Raw genomic sequence first — 15,874 nt, forward strand, 5'->3', positions numbered from 1 at the left:
TAGCGAGAATTCGCCTCGCTTTATACACCGTGAGAAACGGGTGCTACTTAAAGCAAGGCATAAAGTTTACCACTTCCTGCGGGCTCATCCTGACGACGTATAGCCAGGAGTCCTTTACGCAGAAGCGTGTTCCAGCATCTTTCATATGACAAGTTGGAGGCATATGGACGTCGTGCGGTCAGCCAGATGCCCTTGATGAAAAGGGAGCTGTGTGCCGAGGTAAGCATAGTGCACTTTTTGGCGTATTATTTACTTTTTGTAAATAGTAGATTAGTCTTAATTAATTTTTTTTATTATTAATAATATTTGAAAGTAGTAGATTAGTTCTAATTTAGTTTAATAATATTTGTAAGTAGATTAGTTCTAATTTAGTTTTAATTCATTTTATATTTCTAATGTAAATATATAAATAGTAGTATATAATAATAATGCAAATATATGAAAAAACATACCTATAAATAAATATAATATATTTTTCTCTCAGTGCAGATTCGCCCGAACCGTTAACATTTTGCCGTCTCGCCGTAACTTTTTGGCAACAACAAAACTCTAGAGGTGGTAGTCCGGCCGATAAACGTCCATTTATGAAATATGGCAGCACTGAGATATGCAATAATAGTTTGGTTACCCTATTTCCGCGTCTACTTTGAGTTTCCAGCCCTCAAATTTGGCGCTAAGATTACGAAATGAAAAAGCAACGAACATATTGAGAAAAAGCGAGAATATAAAAAATATAAATTTAATGTGAATAAAATAAAAAGTTTACAGAGAACCAAGACTCTACAAGTAAAGAGTATGCATATAAAGAATGTCTAACCGAAAGCGTCGCTCAAACTGCGGACAACGATATAAAAACAAAAATGAAAATCAAACGGATTCTTTTTTTTGTTACATTTTGTTAAATTTTTTCCAAACTTTTTTGTGGCCCATTTAAAGCGTTCCCTCGCTCCCCTTTGCAAGCAGCACACATACACAGTGAGCAAAATAATTTAACTTACGGTTTTAGAAATTAAATCTGCAAACGTACATACATATGTACATATAAAAGTACAACCCTATTTGCATAACACAAAATATTTAATTAATTTAGTTTAATTTATTGCATATGTATGTATATAATATAGAAATGTTTGATTGGATTTCGTCACAAAGTGTAGTGAAACTTTCTTTGACCGATGTACATACCCTCCCGCAATTCAACCTATAAAAAACCGGAATCTCTCCCAGTCCCAGAGAATCAGAGAGAGAGTTACAAAAAGAGGGAGAGCAAGAAAGAGTGAGACGACAAGCTGTAAAAAGTACACATATAAAAAACATAAACAAGCCTTTTTTCACCATGAGCGAGCGTGCGACAGGGATAGAACGAGCTGTTGAGGGAGGGAGCTGCTGAGGGAGAGAGACCGCGATGAGACTGGCAAGAAAAAACTTGCTTGTGTTGTGATTTTTTTTCAGTTCAGTTTTTGCTACGAACGCGCGCACACAAGCACGAGAGAAGAACGGTTCTTTTTTTGGTCGTTTTGCCTTTGCCTTTGCGATTCGTACCGTTTTTTGTGTTGGCTCTGTTGTGCTCCCCGTAGTAAACAACCACCCACCAACTCCTCTTACATGCGCCCCGGCCAAATGCAATTAATTGCCGAATATTAAGCGAAAAAAAGAAACGCCAAACGCAAAAGGGGGCCAAAAAAAGCAAGTGCAAGTCATAAAAAAACTTGTGGGAGTGTGTGTGTTCAGTGTGTGTGCGTGTATATTTTTGGCGTGCGCGGCCATTGCATCTTCCATCTCATTCCATCTAAAAAGTGTGTGAAAGAGAAAACGCAAATAGACGAAAATTTGCACAATTTAAAGCAAAAAGAAAAAAAGAAGAGAAAATGCCAATCAGAAATACAAAAAAATTGCCAAAGTTGTAAAAAAAAAAAATACGAGAAAAAAAAAATTTTTAAGAAAAATAAAAAGATAATTTAACACGTGCTCCCAATTGAAAAAGTGAATAGAAAAAATATCACAATTTATTTAAAATATCTGCAACTTCTGTGAATAGGTATTCTGAAATTGGTAAGTATTTTTTATGTTTTCATTTAATTCATTTTATTTCATTTTTTTTGGGCCGTATTAGATAAACACACATGTTATTGTTTTGCCTTTGTATGTGTGTGTGTGTATGTTTTTCTTTCCCGCGCCCAAGGCACAGTGGGGTACAGTTTAATGTGCTATGTAATTTGACAATAATTTTGTGTTTGCAGTTTGAAATTTTTAATTGAAGCTACATACAAAAATATTTCATCTTTGAATGTTTTTTGTTTGTTTTAACAGTTTCCGCCTGTATTATATGATGTCCAATAGTATTTTTTATTTGATAGTTTATGAATACAGATATTTAAAGAGATAAGCATTTACTTTAAAATATCTTGATTCCTAGGCCCAATTTTATGGAGACTCTACTGTGTGGGTTATACATACATACATACACATGTATAACCCATATTTATATTTCACTCCCACTCCAATGCTGACCACTCGACCATAATTGTTGTCCCACTGTGCCATTATTATGGTTGTCCCTTTTGTCCATTTGTCGCTTGTTTGACTTTTTTATACTCGTTGTTCGTCTCCCATTCATTCGGTGGCGTTTTGTGTTTGTGTGAGTGTGTGTCGTCGTGTCGTTTTTTTCTTATTATCTCGTTTCTTCTTTTTATTCATCAAATTTTCGCATTTCGCCTCCACCCCCACCCCAAATCATCAGAGAGACTACGAGAGTGAGAAATAGTGTGAGAGAGAGAAAGAAGAGGAGAGGAGAGGTTTTTTTGTTCGTCCGTTTTTTGCGGTATTCGTTTGTTTATGTTGCGCTCTCGCTCGCTCTTCGGCTCTCTTTTGTTCTTGCGCTCAATTAAATTTCGTTGATTCGTGTGTGTGTGAGCATGTTAGTATGTGTGTGTTGGTTTTTTATGTATACCATTTTTTTTTTGTGTTTTCGTTTTTTGACAATTTGTAGTTTTATCAAAAAAAAACCAAAAAAACGAAAAACTAAAATAAAGTCAAATAAAACACAAATGGCAGTTGACCCTATTTTGTCACGCGCAACAAGCACAGATAAAACGTGTCCTTTAACCGCTGATTTCCCCAAATCCCCCCGTCGCGCTCCACCAACTTCTGCCGAAAATTTGGTGTACGCAACGTCAGCAACAACAACAACAAAAGCAACAACGGCAACCGGTTCTTTTAGTCAGCAAGTACAACAACCAAAAAGAAGGAACCAAATTTATACATATGTACGTACATACATATGTATGTATGTATGTACATACATACATATGTAATTTTATAAGCCAAGCCGGCCTAACAATACCCTTTATCCCTAGTAAGAGTGTAACATTAAACAGTTATGTACAAAAACAAAGATTACAAATAATAGAAAATCATTATTTTTTCCTAGAGTTGCTTCTGCGGTTCAATTCCATATGTTTCCCGAGAATTCCCTTAGCGTTATTACTTTGAATTTGTAGTTGTTTGACCACAAGTAAAAGGGACTCTAGTATAACCTTCTAGGTTATAACTAAAGGGTATAAGACGATCAAAAGAAAACACAGTTGGACTCTGACGTCAACAGAACTACGCAATGCTTGAGTGTGTTGGTGCTTCTCTCCCCGTCTCTCTTTGTGTGTTGTGTGTGTGTATAATTATGTTCGTGTTGCCCCTTACTCCCTCACTTTACCTTTGGTGCTGTCTATGTTTTTCCTTTCTTTTTTTTTTGTGTTTTAAATAACTCAATTTTGATGCGACGCGCGCCAATTTCTGATTGTTTCTTTATTTTATTGATTCTTTTTTTTTTTTTGTAGGTTTTTCCCTCTGATAATAAAAAAAGATTTGCACAATAATAGGCAAGAGATGTAGGAGGAGTTTGTGGGAATTGTGTTTGGAAAGTGGAATTCTTGTTTACAAATTGCCTTTAATTCATATATGTATGTACATATGTATGTTTGCGTGTATATGTGTGTGTTCGAGTGTGTGTGTATGGGTCAGTGGGTTGTGCATTTTCGAACTAGGATTAAGGAATTAAGAATTTGTTAGTCTTTTATGTTAAGGACTTACTTGGTTCACTTGGATTATAAGCCAAATTCATTAAACGATTCTATGGACTTTTAATTATAATGTCTCCAAATGCATATGTACATATGTACAAACATTTGTACTCTTTCCAATTAATAATAATAAACTAAGCTAGATTACAGATACAATAATGACAGATACATGACACCTAACAAATGACCGATGAATAATTTAATATTCTTGGGAAAAAAAGGTAACAACCATAAATCAATTTGGGTTTTCATTACAAGCAAAAAGTTAAATGTTATATATATGTACATATATTGACTAAAATCAAGTGTAATTTACGTCCTAAACCTAAAATTAAATTAAAAGTTGTTTGATATAAAGTATATACAGTAGATGCCGCTTATAACGATACACTCGGGAAGGTTATAATTATAATATATTATAGAAGAAATTTTGAACACAATTATCGCTTACACCGATAAAAAGGTAAGAACAAATACAAAAAAGAGAGCAGAGCTTGAAATAAAAAGAGTGAAATAAATGTTAATACACTTGTGAGAAAGTAATTTGGTTTAGACGCTCCCAATAAAATACTTCGTATTCGGCCTATCTACAGTAAGTCCAAAAAGTATTGGCACATTTAAAATGTTCAATTTTCAACCCACGCCAGTTCTGTTTTATTTGCCGACCCATGGTTAAACTATCTAATTCCCAGAAAAATGTTCATTTTTAGTTATGTTCAATAAACTAATAAATAGGCACAGTCTCAGGCAGACTGTGAATGAATTGATCATTTGAGCACAATGATGCATACATAATGAGGTAATCTCAATCTCTGAAGCAATCAAAAATTACAGATTAAATAAAAGTAAATAATGGTTTTTTCTTCGATCTCAGTTAGTCCCAGTTAGTATCAGGCTAGTCCCTTGAGTATCGTTATAGCCGGCATATAATGTGTTTAGTGCATGCATCAAATTCATTGTAAGTCCAATTCACATAATTTAACACTGTTAATATATTTCAGCCTAAACTTTCCTATGCAACTCTGCCAACAGAATATAAATTATAAATTTTTGCTTTGCATTCCAAAATCATTTCTCGAGGTTATTGACACGTTGTCCAGTTGGCGCCTCTGTCTTTTGAGTGTGTATACATAAATGCCCATTCATCTATCTCTTTTTTTGCTCCAGTTTAAAATAAGAATAATTTTCATTTTAATTTACCTACCAAAATGTTTAATAATACTTTTGGTAAGACATTTAGGGTATATTTACTAAAGCAAGAAGATTGCCATATATGTGTATACATAGGTGTGTACTATATAGAATGAGTTTCGTTTGGATGTATTTGGCAAGGGTATTAAATATATGACATCTTTAGAAGTTTCAGAACTTTCTGTTTTTGCTTGGGTTTGCCAGAAGCGCCCGCTTTTTTTTTGTTTTTCAACTTTTTTTTTACTTGTTGGTTATATTCGTGTTGGCATTGCACGTTTAATTCATAAACAATTAATTAATTCATGCACATTTTATGTTAATGTGCTGAAAAATTAATAAACACACACACAACAAGAGGAGAATTGCAGCAAAAAACGTAAAGAAAGCAAAAATCAACTGAAATAATATAATCGAGAAAAAAAAAACAATAAAAACTTTATATACATATAATGTAGTTTTGCATAGTAAACAGAAATCTAACTGAAAGGTAAATTGCATTTCTGTATTTTCAGCATAAAACTTCATTGGCCACAGATAGAGATAAAGCGAGAGCGAGGGGAATAGAAGAGAAGAGAAGAGACAAGACGATAACTTGGTCAACTGATAAGTGACAACGACGACACTTTCTTCTCCGCTGACCGCTGATTTATTTCATTTGCCTCAATTGACCTGCCCGGTTGAGAAAGAGAGGAGAGGGAGAGCGTCACAAGACCCACCGTCGTCGAGACCCATTTTCATTACTAACCCAAACTGGACGCACGCACCATTCCGTATCGACCGCTAAATCTTGGCGGCCATCAGCCGCCTCTTATGGCCGAATTGCCAACGACGCCAAATGGCGTCACAACGGGCGATTATCTGCGGTCCCTAAGTCATTTGACTTCGGCGGATTTGCGTACAGCCCAATTGGTTCACGATTACAAACCATTCAACATTAGTGAGTTTCGTCAGAATGTCGAACGTTTGGATTATTCGCTGAAAAATGGTCTAATGGTCGATCAGCAGCATCTTCAGCAGCAACATCAACAGCATGCCGCCGAACAGCAGCATCAGCAGCAACAGCAACAGCAGCAACAACAGCAGCAGCAACAGCAATTGCTTCATCAGCAACAGCAGCAACAGCAATTGAAGGGTTCAAGTTATAGTGCTCCAAGTTCTCCGCCCACGCCCACTCAGGAGGAGCAGAAGGTAAGAAACTCAAATAGCTGTCTCTAAAGAGGATTGTCTTGTGACGCAATTCTATGTAACCACATCCACGATTACATTAGTATTTGTTGCTAAATTTACACTCTATATAAACCTTATCGACCACAAGATTGATAATGTCTTTAACATTTGTGTCTTCTGATCCTTTTTTTTAGTATGATCCCAGCCGTTCGCCAACACGACATTTGGGCGGTGGCAGTAATGAATCATCACCGGAAGATCAGCGAAGAGGAAGCGGAGGTGGAGCATCTGGTGGTGCGGGCGGCGGTGATGATCAAACAAAACCATATAAATGCGCTTCGTGCACCAAATCGTTTGCCAACTCATCATATCTGTCGCAGCATACACGAATCCATTTGGGCATCAAACCCTATCGCTGTGAGATCTGTCAACGCAAGTTCACCCAACTATCACACCTGCAACAGCATATACGAACGCATACGGGTGATAAGCCATATAAATGTCGACATGCCGGCTGTCCCAAGGCCTTCTCTCAATTATCCAATCTGCAATCGCACTCCCGCTGCCATCAGACGGACAAGCCATTCAAATGCAATTCGTGCTATAAATGCTTTGCCGATGAGATGACGCTACTAGAGCATATTCCCAAGCACAAGGACTCCAAACACCTGAAAACGCACATATGTAATTTGTGTGGAAAATCCTACACACAGGAGACTTATCTGGCTAAGCACTTGCAGAAGCATGCGGAGAAGGCGGAGAAACATCAACAGCAGCGTCATACGGCAGCCAGTCAATTGGTTGGAGGCTCCGGAATCGGTGGCCTTCAGCATCAACATGTTCCAGCTGGTGGAATCGGCTTGAATCTGCAGCGACAGGCGGCAATGAATGATGTGAATGCAGCGTATTGGGCCAAAATGGGGGCAGACAGTGCCGCTGCCTCCCTGGCGGAGGCTATACAGCAGCAACTACCTCAGGCCAATGGACAAACATATGCCAATTTTGCCTCATTGCAGCAGCAGCAGCAACAACAACAGCAACAACATCAGCAGCAACAACAACAGGAATTGCTGCAGCATCACCGTTTAGCCGATACTCCAGGACATTCGCATAGTCCGCACGATGCGGATGCGGCCAATGCAGTGGGTGAAGATCTTGTCTTGCGTCAGTCATCGCATCTCCAGCAACAGCAGCAGCAATCCTCACCGGCAACGGGTGGTGCATCGGCCTTTACGCCCCTAACGACTGCCCAGCCCCCGCCTCCAACCTCGCATCTGCAACAGCATCGCTCGGCCGCCCCGCCGCCAGGAGCAGCAGCCACAGCGGCCTACCTTTATCAACAGAATGCCGCTGCCGCAGCAGCTGCAGCTGCCTCTAGTTTTCCCACACAACTGATATCACTGCATCAAATACGAAATTATGCCCATCCGCCGGGATCAGCTGTGGCAGCAGCGGCCGCTGGTCTCGATCATCTAACCTCGTTGGGTCTTAGCGCCGTTTCGGCGGTCAAAGAGAAAGCTCAATAGTACAGGCGAAACGTCGGAGTGGGGGGAGGAGCAGCAGCAGCAGGAGGTGGTAGCCAGAAGAGGCAGCAACGATGACATTAGATTGTAAAAATGTAACAAAACAAATTGGAACAAAATCTAGAACGAAGAGTTGTGCGCATGTATTAGAAAAGCAAAGAATTAAAATCTTTCCTTTACTATATTTCATTCTAATTGTAAGAATAATAATTTTAGTTAGGCTGAAATCTAAGCGGAAGCAAGAAGCTTTAATTAAGAAAATGATAGACGTTTTCCCCCTCCTGCCTATAGATATATAGTTCTCTCTCTATGTGTATCTTATTGTCAAAAGAAAACGCAATCATAATTCTTGAAATTCTCATCATCAATTTGAGTGTGTTTTCTTTTCCTTTGTTACCTTCCATTTCACCACTGCCAAAAAACAAGAAATCGTTTATCATTTTCTATTCTTCTTTCTTCTGCCATTGATTTGCATTATATTTTTGTTAGATATCAACTCAGGATATGTCATTTTAGAATGTGTTTTATAGACATAAATTATTTATGAAACAATTGACTCAACCCACACAAAAACTTTCACAATCCTAACCGTCCTTTCTAATTCTTTTCCCCTTTTCCAAACAAATGAGCAGAGAACAATCCTCCGCCTCTTACTGTAACAAACGATAAGCAATATTTATACAAAAAAAAGGAAAAAACAACAAACAACACAAGTAAATGTAAAGTCAAGAAAACAAAAACCCTAATCAACTTGAATGAGTCAGAATTTCTGTGAAACTCAACATAAATTCAGGTGAATTACAGTTTTTGCACCTTGTTGTAATTTTCTCCTTAGGTGCCGTACCAAGTACTGCGATAATCTTTTAATAATTAAATATTAGTAATATATTTAACTATATACATATATGTAAATAATATATATATATATAGGTCGAAAGTATCAATAATTAATATATATAATTATGATTTAGAATTTAGAATTTTAAACATATTTTTTACAAACACAAACAAAAACACTTGTAAGGCAAGCTGGAATGAAAAATCTATTCAAAGAAACAAAAACAAACAAATGTGAAATTAAATTAATAAATTTGGAAAATATTTATGAAAATAACTCAAAATGTATTTAATACAAAAATTTTGAGGTTAAGAAGAAAACCAGCCAAGTGGAATAACTGCATCTAATCCGCTTAGCAAACTCCAACAAAACCATCGCCGTTCTGTAAGATAATGTTCGAAAAGAAAAAGAAAAAGCAAGATAGTTTCAGCTGTCGTTTTTTTTCGAATGATTGATTGTGTGGCTAAAGAGCATTCAATATATACTCGAGAGGGATGTACCCATGTATAAAATTCTTATGCAATCAACGGGGCCGCTGCTGTAACATCAACATCAAGATGATATAAATCCTTGTGAATGCGATGCACATATAGTTTATATACTCTTCTTTTATGCAGTGGAGAGCAAAAGTTAGTGAATGCTTAAACATTTCTAACTGCATATGACATAAAAGACCCACGTCCAAAATCAATGAAACTATATTTTTGTATACTTCTTACACTTATTTAAACAAATAGACTGAACATTCTGTCCCATTGTGCTAAAATAATGTTAAATGGACCAGAATCATATTTTTTTTGGCATAAACTACAATGCTTGAGGTTTAAATTTTTTATTTTTACAATCTTATCAGTTTTATCCCAAATTCTTTGAAAGTATAAAATTTGAAAATTCAGCTGAATTTTGTGTTCTTTTAAAAAATTAAAAAATTTAGTTCGGAATATAAATATGAAAACTTTATATTTTCTTTAAGAGTCTAGCTTAAAAGTTAGTTTAAACAATCCATTAAAAGATTTCTGTTTTCGATTTTTATACCATACACCCATAGGGTGAAATGGTATATTAAAGTCGCCAAAATGTATGTAACAGGCAGAAGGAAGCATCTCCGACCCCACAAAGTATATATGTATATTCTTGATCAGGATCAACAACCAAGTCGATCTAGCCATGTCCGTCTGTATGAACACTCAGATCTCGGAGACTATAAGAGCTAGAGCCACCAAATTTGGTATGCAGTCTCGTGTAGTATGTACACTTATCGAGTTTGTTTTAAATTTTTGCCACGCCCCCTTCCGCCCCCGTAATTTACAAAAAACAGATTTTCTTAAAAACTATGTAAGCTACCGACATAAAATTTGGTATGTAAGCTAGCCTAATAGACGCGCATATATTGACTATTTAAAAATTTTGCCACGCCCATTTTCGCCCCCGAAAATTAAACAAAACTGATTTTCTCGAAAACTAACAAAGCTAAAGTCATCAAATTTAGTATGCATATTGGCTTAGTATGCGCGCAGAATACATATATTTTTATATGTTGCCACGCCCACTTCCGCCTCCATAATTTAGAAAAAACCGATTGGCTCTTGCAATTGACGATCAATCGCGATCAAATTTGGCAGACTAATAAATCTTATCTATTTCTATCAAACTACCAAATTTTATTGAAATCGGACTAGAAACATACAAAATATGCGTATGAACGTATTTTGCTACGCGATCCATAAGGGCAGAATTGGCCGTTGGCTGGTGGCGGCGCTAGAGTGCTCGTGTGTTTGTAGAGTGAGCGAGATGGTATGAGGCATGTTAAAACAATTTAATAGACATACATTTGGTTTTCGAAATTTTAAATATTTGTTTCACCTGGTGTATGGTATACCCAAGTCGGCGAGACGACTAACTTACTTCATTATTGATCCATTCAGTATTTCTTACCTAAAACTTGACTTACATAACGAAATGTAAAGAGAATGGGCAGAATTGAGCAAAAAGTGTTAATAACAGGCTTTAAAGCGCAGTTTAGAGTCAAAACTAACATAATTACTTTTTATGAGAAGTTGGCAAAAACTGTATTTTTTTCCCCATAATAAACAAACACTTTGTGTAGTTTTTTCCTAAAATAAAACTTTACACCATCTATCCTTTTCGAAATTATTTAATATGAATATATTTAAAATATCTTCTTTTTAAAGATTGACCTCGAGACGGCGTAGGTGCAAGATTTCACTTATATTTGACATACATATACATACATACATTGACCTTTATTTTCCATTTTGTCGATAAAGATTTAGATGCCAAGTGTTTCCCACAGCAAAAGCGCAGAGTTAGGTAAAACTTTCAGCCAAATTTGAGAGAACAATCAATTGATTAAACATGTGACTTTGTAAGTCACCGTTGCCAATATATTTCACCAAATTCTTCGATTTTATTCCAAAGAAAACTAAATCTGGCCACATGTGCTAAGGACAGAAAACTTGAAGACCAAACATAACTATCATGTACTCCCGATTCTTAAAATGGGCTTGGGCTGATAATGGTGGCACAAATATAAACTGAATACGTTTCCGTTTGTGTTCCCTGGCAAAAGATCTAGAACCAAAAACCACCTCTATTTTATCCTATAACGACCCTTGCGATAAGAATGTGTTTAACGGACTAACATTGCGACAAAGTGCTATTTTCTGTGGCATGTCTTTTATTATCCTTGTGTTATTCGGAACATGCAAATATGTACTAACTTTTTTCCCCCCTGTATATGCCAGGAATAACTTGAATTTTTTTTATTGTTATACATAAAATTTGTGATAATAAAGACGTTTTACTTCATTGGCATCATAGATTGGCGGTTCTTTAGACTTTTTTATTTGCATATACAGTGAAACCTCGATATAACGAATCTGAGGGGGATCGCAAAATTATTCGTTATATCTATTGATTCGCTATAGGTACTGAAATGTAAAACCTTAGTCCTTTCAAGGGACTTAACAAAAAATTCGTTATATTGGGTTTTTCGTTATAACGAAGTTCGTTATATCGAGGTTTCACTGTAGTTTATAGTTTTAATGTATTTTTATTAGAAGTTGTAAATAAAACTGTCATCTCTAACATTTTATTCATATTCGTGGTATCATAAAATTGAAAACGTTTGCACTGGTTTAATATAAATTGGTTTGGAAATTGGTTTTGAGTAACTATAATTGCTTTTTTTGTGTTTGCTAGTGCTAAATTGAACCCTTTAAATTACATATATGTTAATTGTATCTTGGTTCACTCCCGTGGAGTTTTTGCTCCAGTTCCTAAATAAAACAATTTAAGCGAATCTCAATTTTACGCCACGTCATTTAACAAAAGTTTATTTATAGACGACAGGTTTTTTAGTTATAAGATCCGGCTGTTGCCTGTTTCCCTACAAGTTTTGGTTGCAACGATTCAAGAAAATTTAAAAAAAATTATAATTTTCTTTCGACAACATTCTAATTTAAAGACTAACAATAAGTGCATTATTTTATTGTTTTATTTGAACAGCAATTAAAGTTGAATTTGTCTTTCGCCCTCAGTAGCACACGATTTTCCACTTGAGTTCGAGATTGAAAAGTCTTTGAGACTGTTTTTTGGTTTTTTAGGTGGTTTTTGGTTGCTCAATTACTTTCATATGCTTTTTGCTAAAAATAAGCATTTTCATCACAATAAAAAGAATTAATAAAATTAATTTCATGCTAAATTAATATATGAAGAAAAGAAAAAAAAACACGAAAAACAAAACGGCAATTCTCCCTTCCTCTTGCGCTCCCCTCCAAAAACCAGTTTCAATTCTTAACAGGTGTTTTTTGTGGTTTTTGCAATCTTCTTGTGTCTCTGCTCGTTGAAGCATTTTGAATGGAATTATTAATAACAGCAAATTGTGTTAAAAATGTATGTGCAGAAAAAAAACAAGAAAAGAACTAAAATGAACAATAAGACAATGGGAAGAACAAACAAATGGTTAAACACTATTTATGCTTCTCTTGTTTTTTTTTATGAGGCAAATAAAATTGTAGTTAAGAGCTCATAAAAATTGGCTGAACGGCAACAAAAAATCTAACAATAATAACACAAATCGTTAACGTGAAGTTTCTATACTCTAACTGATTAGATTTATTTTGATGAACATTTGAAATAACGATTGTAATAAAGTTTTCTTAATCAAACAACTAACTTTACGATTGCCTGTTAAAAGTTATTCTTAAATTACTGATGCAAGTACGAAATTAGTTTAAATATCAAACAATTTGGTTAATCTAACTTTTGGGGTTGGCTACTTCAAGATCTACAATTTAAAATTTTATTTTTGTATTATGTGTCTTCATTCTTTAATCATTTTAAACAATATACCCTATTCAAAATTTCTCAAAGGTTATAATAAGTTTGAGTTTTTTTTAAGATTAGCCAAATATATGATAAAGAAGCAATAGTTTGGTGAAGAATCGAAAAACAGGCCATGTGATAAAGATGTTTTCCTTAAGGATGGTACAATATCCGTGTCCTGAACGGAGTCTAAAGTTTAAAGCTTTACGAGTGGTGAGGACCCATCGCCCCCTGACTTCGTCCATGTTTGTCATAGATTATTCTTAACCTGGCATTGGACCAATCTCCAAACGGGAATGTCAACTCTAGGTTACTAAGCTTTAAGTCAACTAATTTTCATGTTGAAGATTTCAAAAAGTTAAAAATTTGTACGATTCTTTAGATTGTATCATACTCAATGATTGTTTCACAGAAAGTTATAAAATGCAAATTGAAAATCAATAGCTTACATTTTCATAAGGAAGAAATACTTCCCTTTCAGCATGGTCAACTTCTAGTCAAAGTGAATGTAGCTTTTCATATAAGTAGTAGAGTCTCGAGGCCCACAAAAGATTCGGCGGCAAACTAACAACAGTTTGCTAAGTATATATAAAGACATTAAAAAAGGGGCTTATTGTTAGACAATTGTCTATTTTGTCAGCGGCTACAGAATATAAAAGAATTGTGCGAAAATGTTTGGCATGATCCTTTTTTTTGTGCAAAAATGAGAAGAATGAAAAGGCCGACACCCCTTGACAATGGAGAGGAATTGGCAAACATTACCACAAGGATGACAATAGGCATAAAGGATAACAATCGATAATCGATCATTTGGCAGTATTCCCAACCCTCTCATTCTCATAGAACACAACGCAATGTTTGCCAATAATTTAATTGATAAATGATTTGATTTTTGAAAAAAATTCGCATCGATCATATTAGCAGCAGCAGCATCTTATAGATGCAGACTCGTTTCGTTGTCTGCCTAGTCATTGATTAGCATATCAATAACCCGAATATTATAGATTCAACTAATGATCATGGGATTGTTGTTCGTTCTTTTTGGGGTGGCTTTCTCTCCCTATTCTCTGCTCCTTGTCCCAGTCTTGTCTTCTGCTCTGTCTTGTCTTCTTCTGGGTGCTGACATCATCACGAAGCTGTTGTCGTTGTCCTGTGCATCATCAGTGCTTTGTTATGCTAACTATGAGAAAAAATGATCCTGGAGTCGTCCTGCCTAGGTACAGAGGTGACTGTCAACTTTCTGTTTTTTTCTTGTTTTTTGGGAACGATTTTTTTTCTTTGATGGATATGATAATTAGAATGCACAGCCTGAGGGCAGATAATCATCATCGGCTGAGAGTTAGATGAGAAAAGTTTGACAAAAAGACATAGTGATCTTATAAGATAGATGGATATATAGCTTCCCTTTAGATTGAGTGAAATAAAAAAAATTCATATAGCCGAACTTATGAAAAGTGACCGCATTTGTTAATTACTTATTTTGGCGATATTTACATAGAAACAAAAAAATAAATATTTATTTTAAACGATCATCTCTATGGAAGATAAATAATAGAGTCCTCCGATCTTAATGAAACTCCCCACTTTAATGAGTTTATCAAACTACAAATTTTTAAGTATTTGGAAAAATGCACGAAAAATGACAAAGTTTTTGATTTATATAACACTTTTTACCGCTCGTTTCTGTATGATCTGTTGAAAAATAGTCAACCGATCTTTAAGAAATTTAAGGCCATCAATAAACAGTATTCTAAACTTAAAAATATTAAATTTTGTGACAAACGTTTGTAAAATAACAGAGTTATTGATAAAGAAACTAGATATTTCTTATGAATGTTATGTGATTTAGTGGTCTGATCCAGTTGAACAGGAGTATACAAAAATATATTTGCGAAATTGAACCATTGAAAACCATTCGAAAATACAAGAAAAATATAAGAAGTAAATAAAGTTTTGTTTAAAATCGTCTAACAGTTTCCTATTTGATTTTTGGTTGCCAACATTTAAATATTAAGTAGATTAGGTGATTTATAGATAGTTTCAATAAATTGTAATAAACCATAAACTTGAACTTTAATTTCGATTTTGTAATTTCCATAAGATTTCCCGTCTTTACCCTTTCTAGCCTCAGGTCGTAGCATTATGCAAAACTGCTTTCATTTTCGATATTGAGGGGTCGTTTATTTTCTGTTTTCCCTTCCTTCCCTAAGTTTTTTTTGTTTTTGTATATGCCAAGAAGCGAGAGGGGCAGACAGATAAGTAATTTGGAATGCTGCAGAAAGGCGGCATCAATGCCATCAATAGATTTATGGTTTCTAAACTCTAGAGAAAATCAAAACACACAAAATTACAGGAACAGGGACCCTCTCAATCAACCGCCAGGGGGTTGGTTGGCTTGGCATCGTCACTTAGATGCAGGCCGTAATCAGATGCGAATCGAACCCAGGGCGATATATGTATTTTACTTAGCATAAGAAAGGGACTCGAGGATCCTTTTTGTGTGTCTGTGTGTGTGTGTAACCCGTTCGGTATTCGCAAAAACCATTTAGTCGCCATTCAGGCAATTCTTTTGGATAAACTATTTATGAAATTATTACACAATGGGCCACGATTAGCCCTGTCATGAGTGTATATAGAGAGGAGCATAGAGGTGTGTATGTTTTTCCCATAACTTCTTGTTTACCTTTTTTGTTGTGGCCTTCCTATTGAATTTTCCAAAAAATTTGCATTCC

At 35.4% G+C, this 15,874-nt stretch overlaps 1 protein-coding gene across 1 annotated transcript; it reads left to right on the forward strand.

Annotated features, from left to right (window-relative positions):
* Window positions 1-1,915: 1,915 nt before the first annotated feature.
* Window positions 1,916-8,845, forward strand: LOC6650536 (zinc finger protein squeeze). The gene is made up of 4 exons (XM_047009637.1): window positions 1,916-2,052; window positions 5,780-6,260; window positions 6,312-6,455; window positions 6,629-8,845. Exons 2-4 carry the CDS (start codon window positions 6,078-6,080, stop codon window positions 7,958-7,960), a joined length of 1,659 nt encoding a protein of 552 aa, XP_046865593.1. The 5' UTR covers window positions 1,916-2,052; window positions 5,780-6,077; the 3' UTR covers window positions 7,961-8,845.
* Window positions 8,846-15,874: the final 7,029 nt, after the last annotated feature.

The sequence above is a fragment of the Drosophila willistoni genome, chromosome 3R, assembly GCF_018902025.1.
Source record: "Drosophila willistoni isolate 14030-0811.24 chromosome 3R, UCI_dwil_1.1, whole genome shotgun sequence".
NCBI lineage: Eukaryota > Metazoa > Arthropoda > Insecta > Diptera > Drosophilidae > Drosophila > Drosophila willistoni.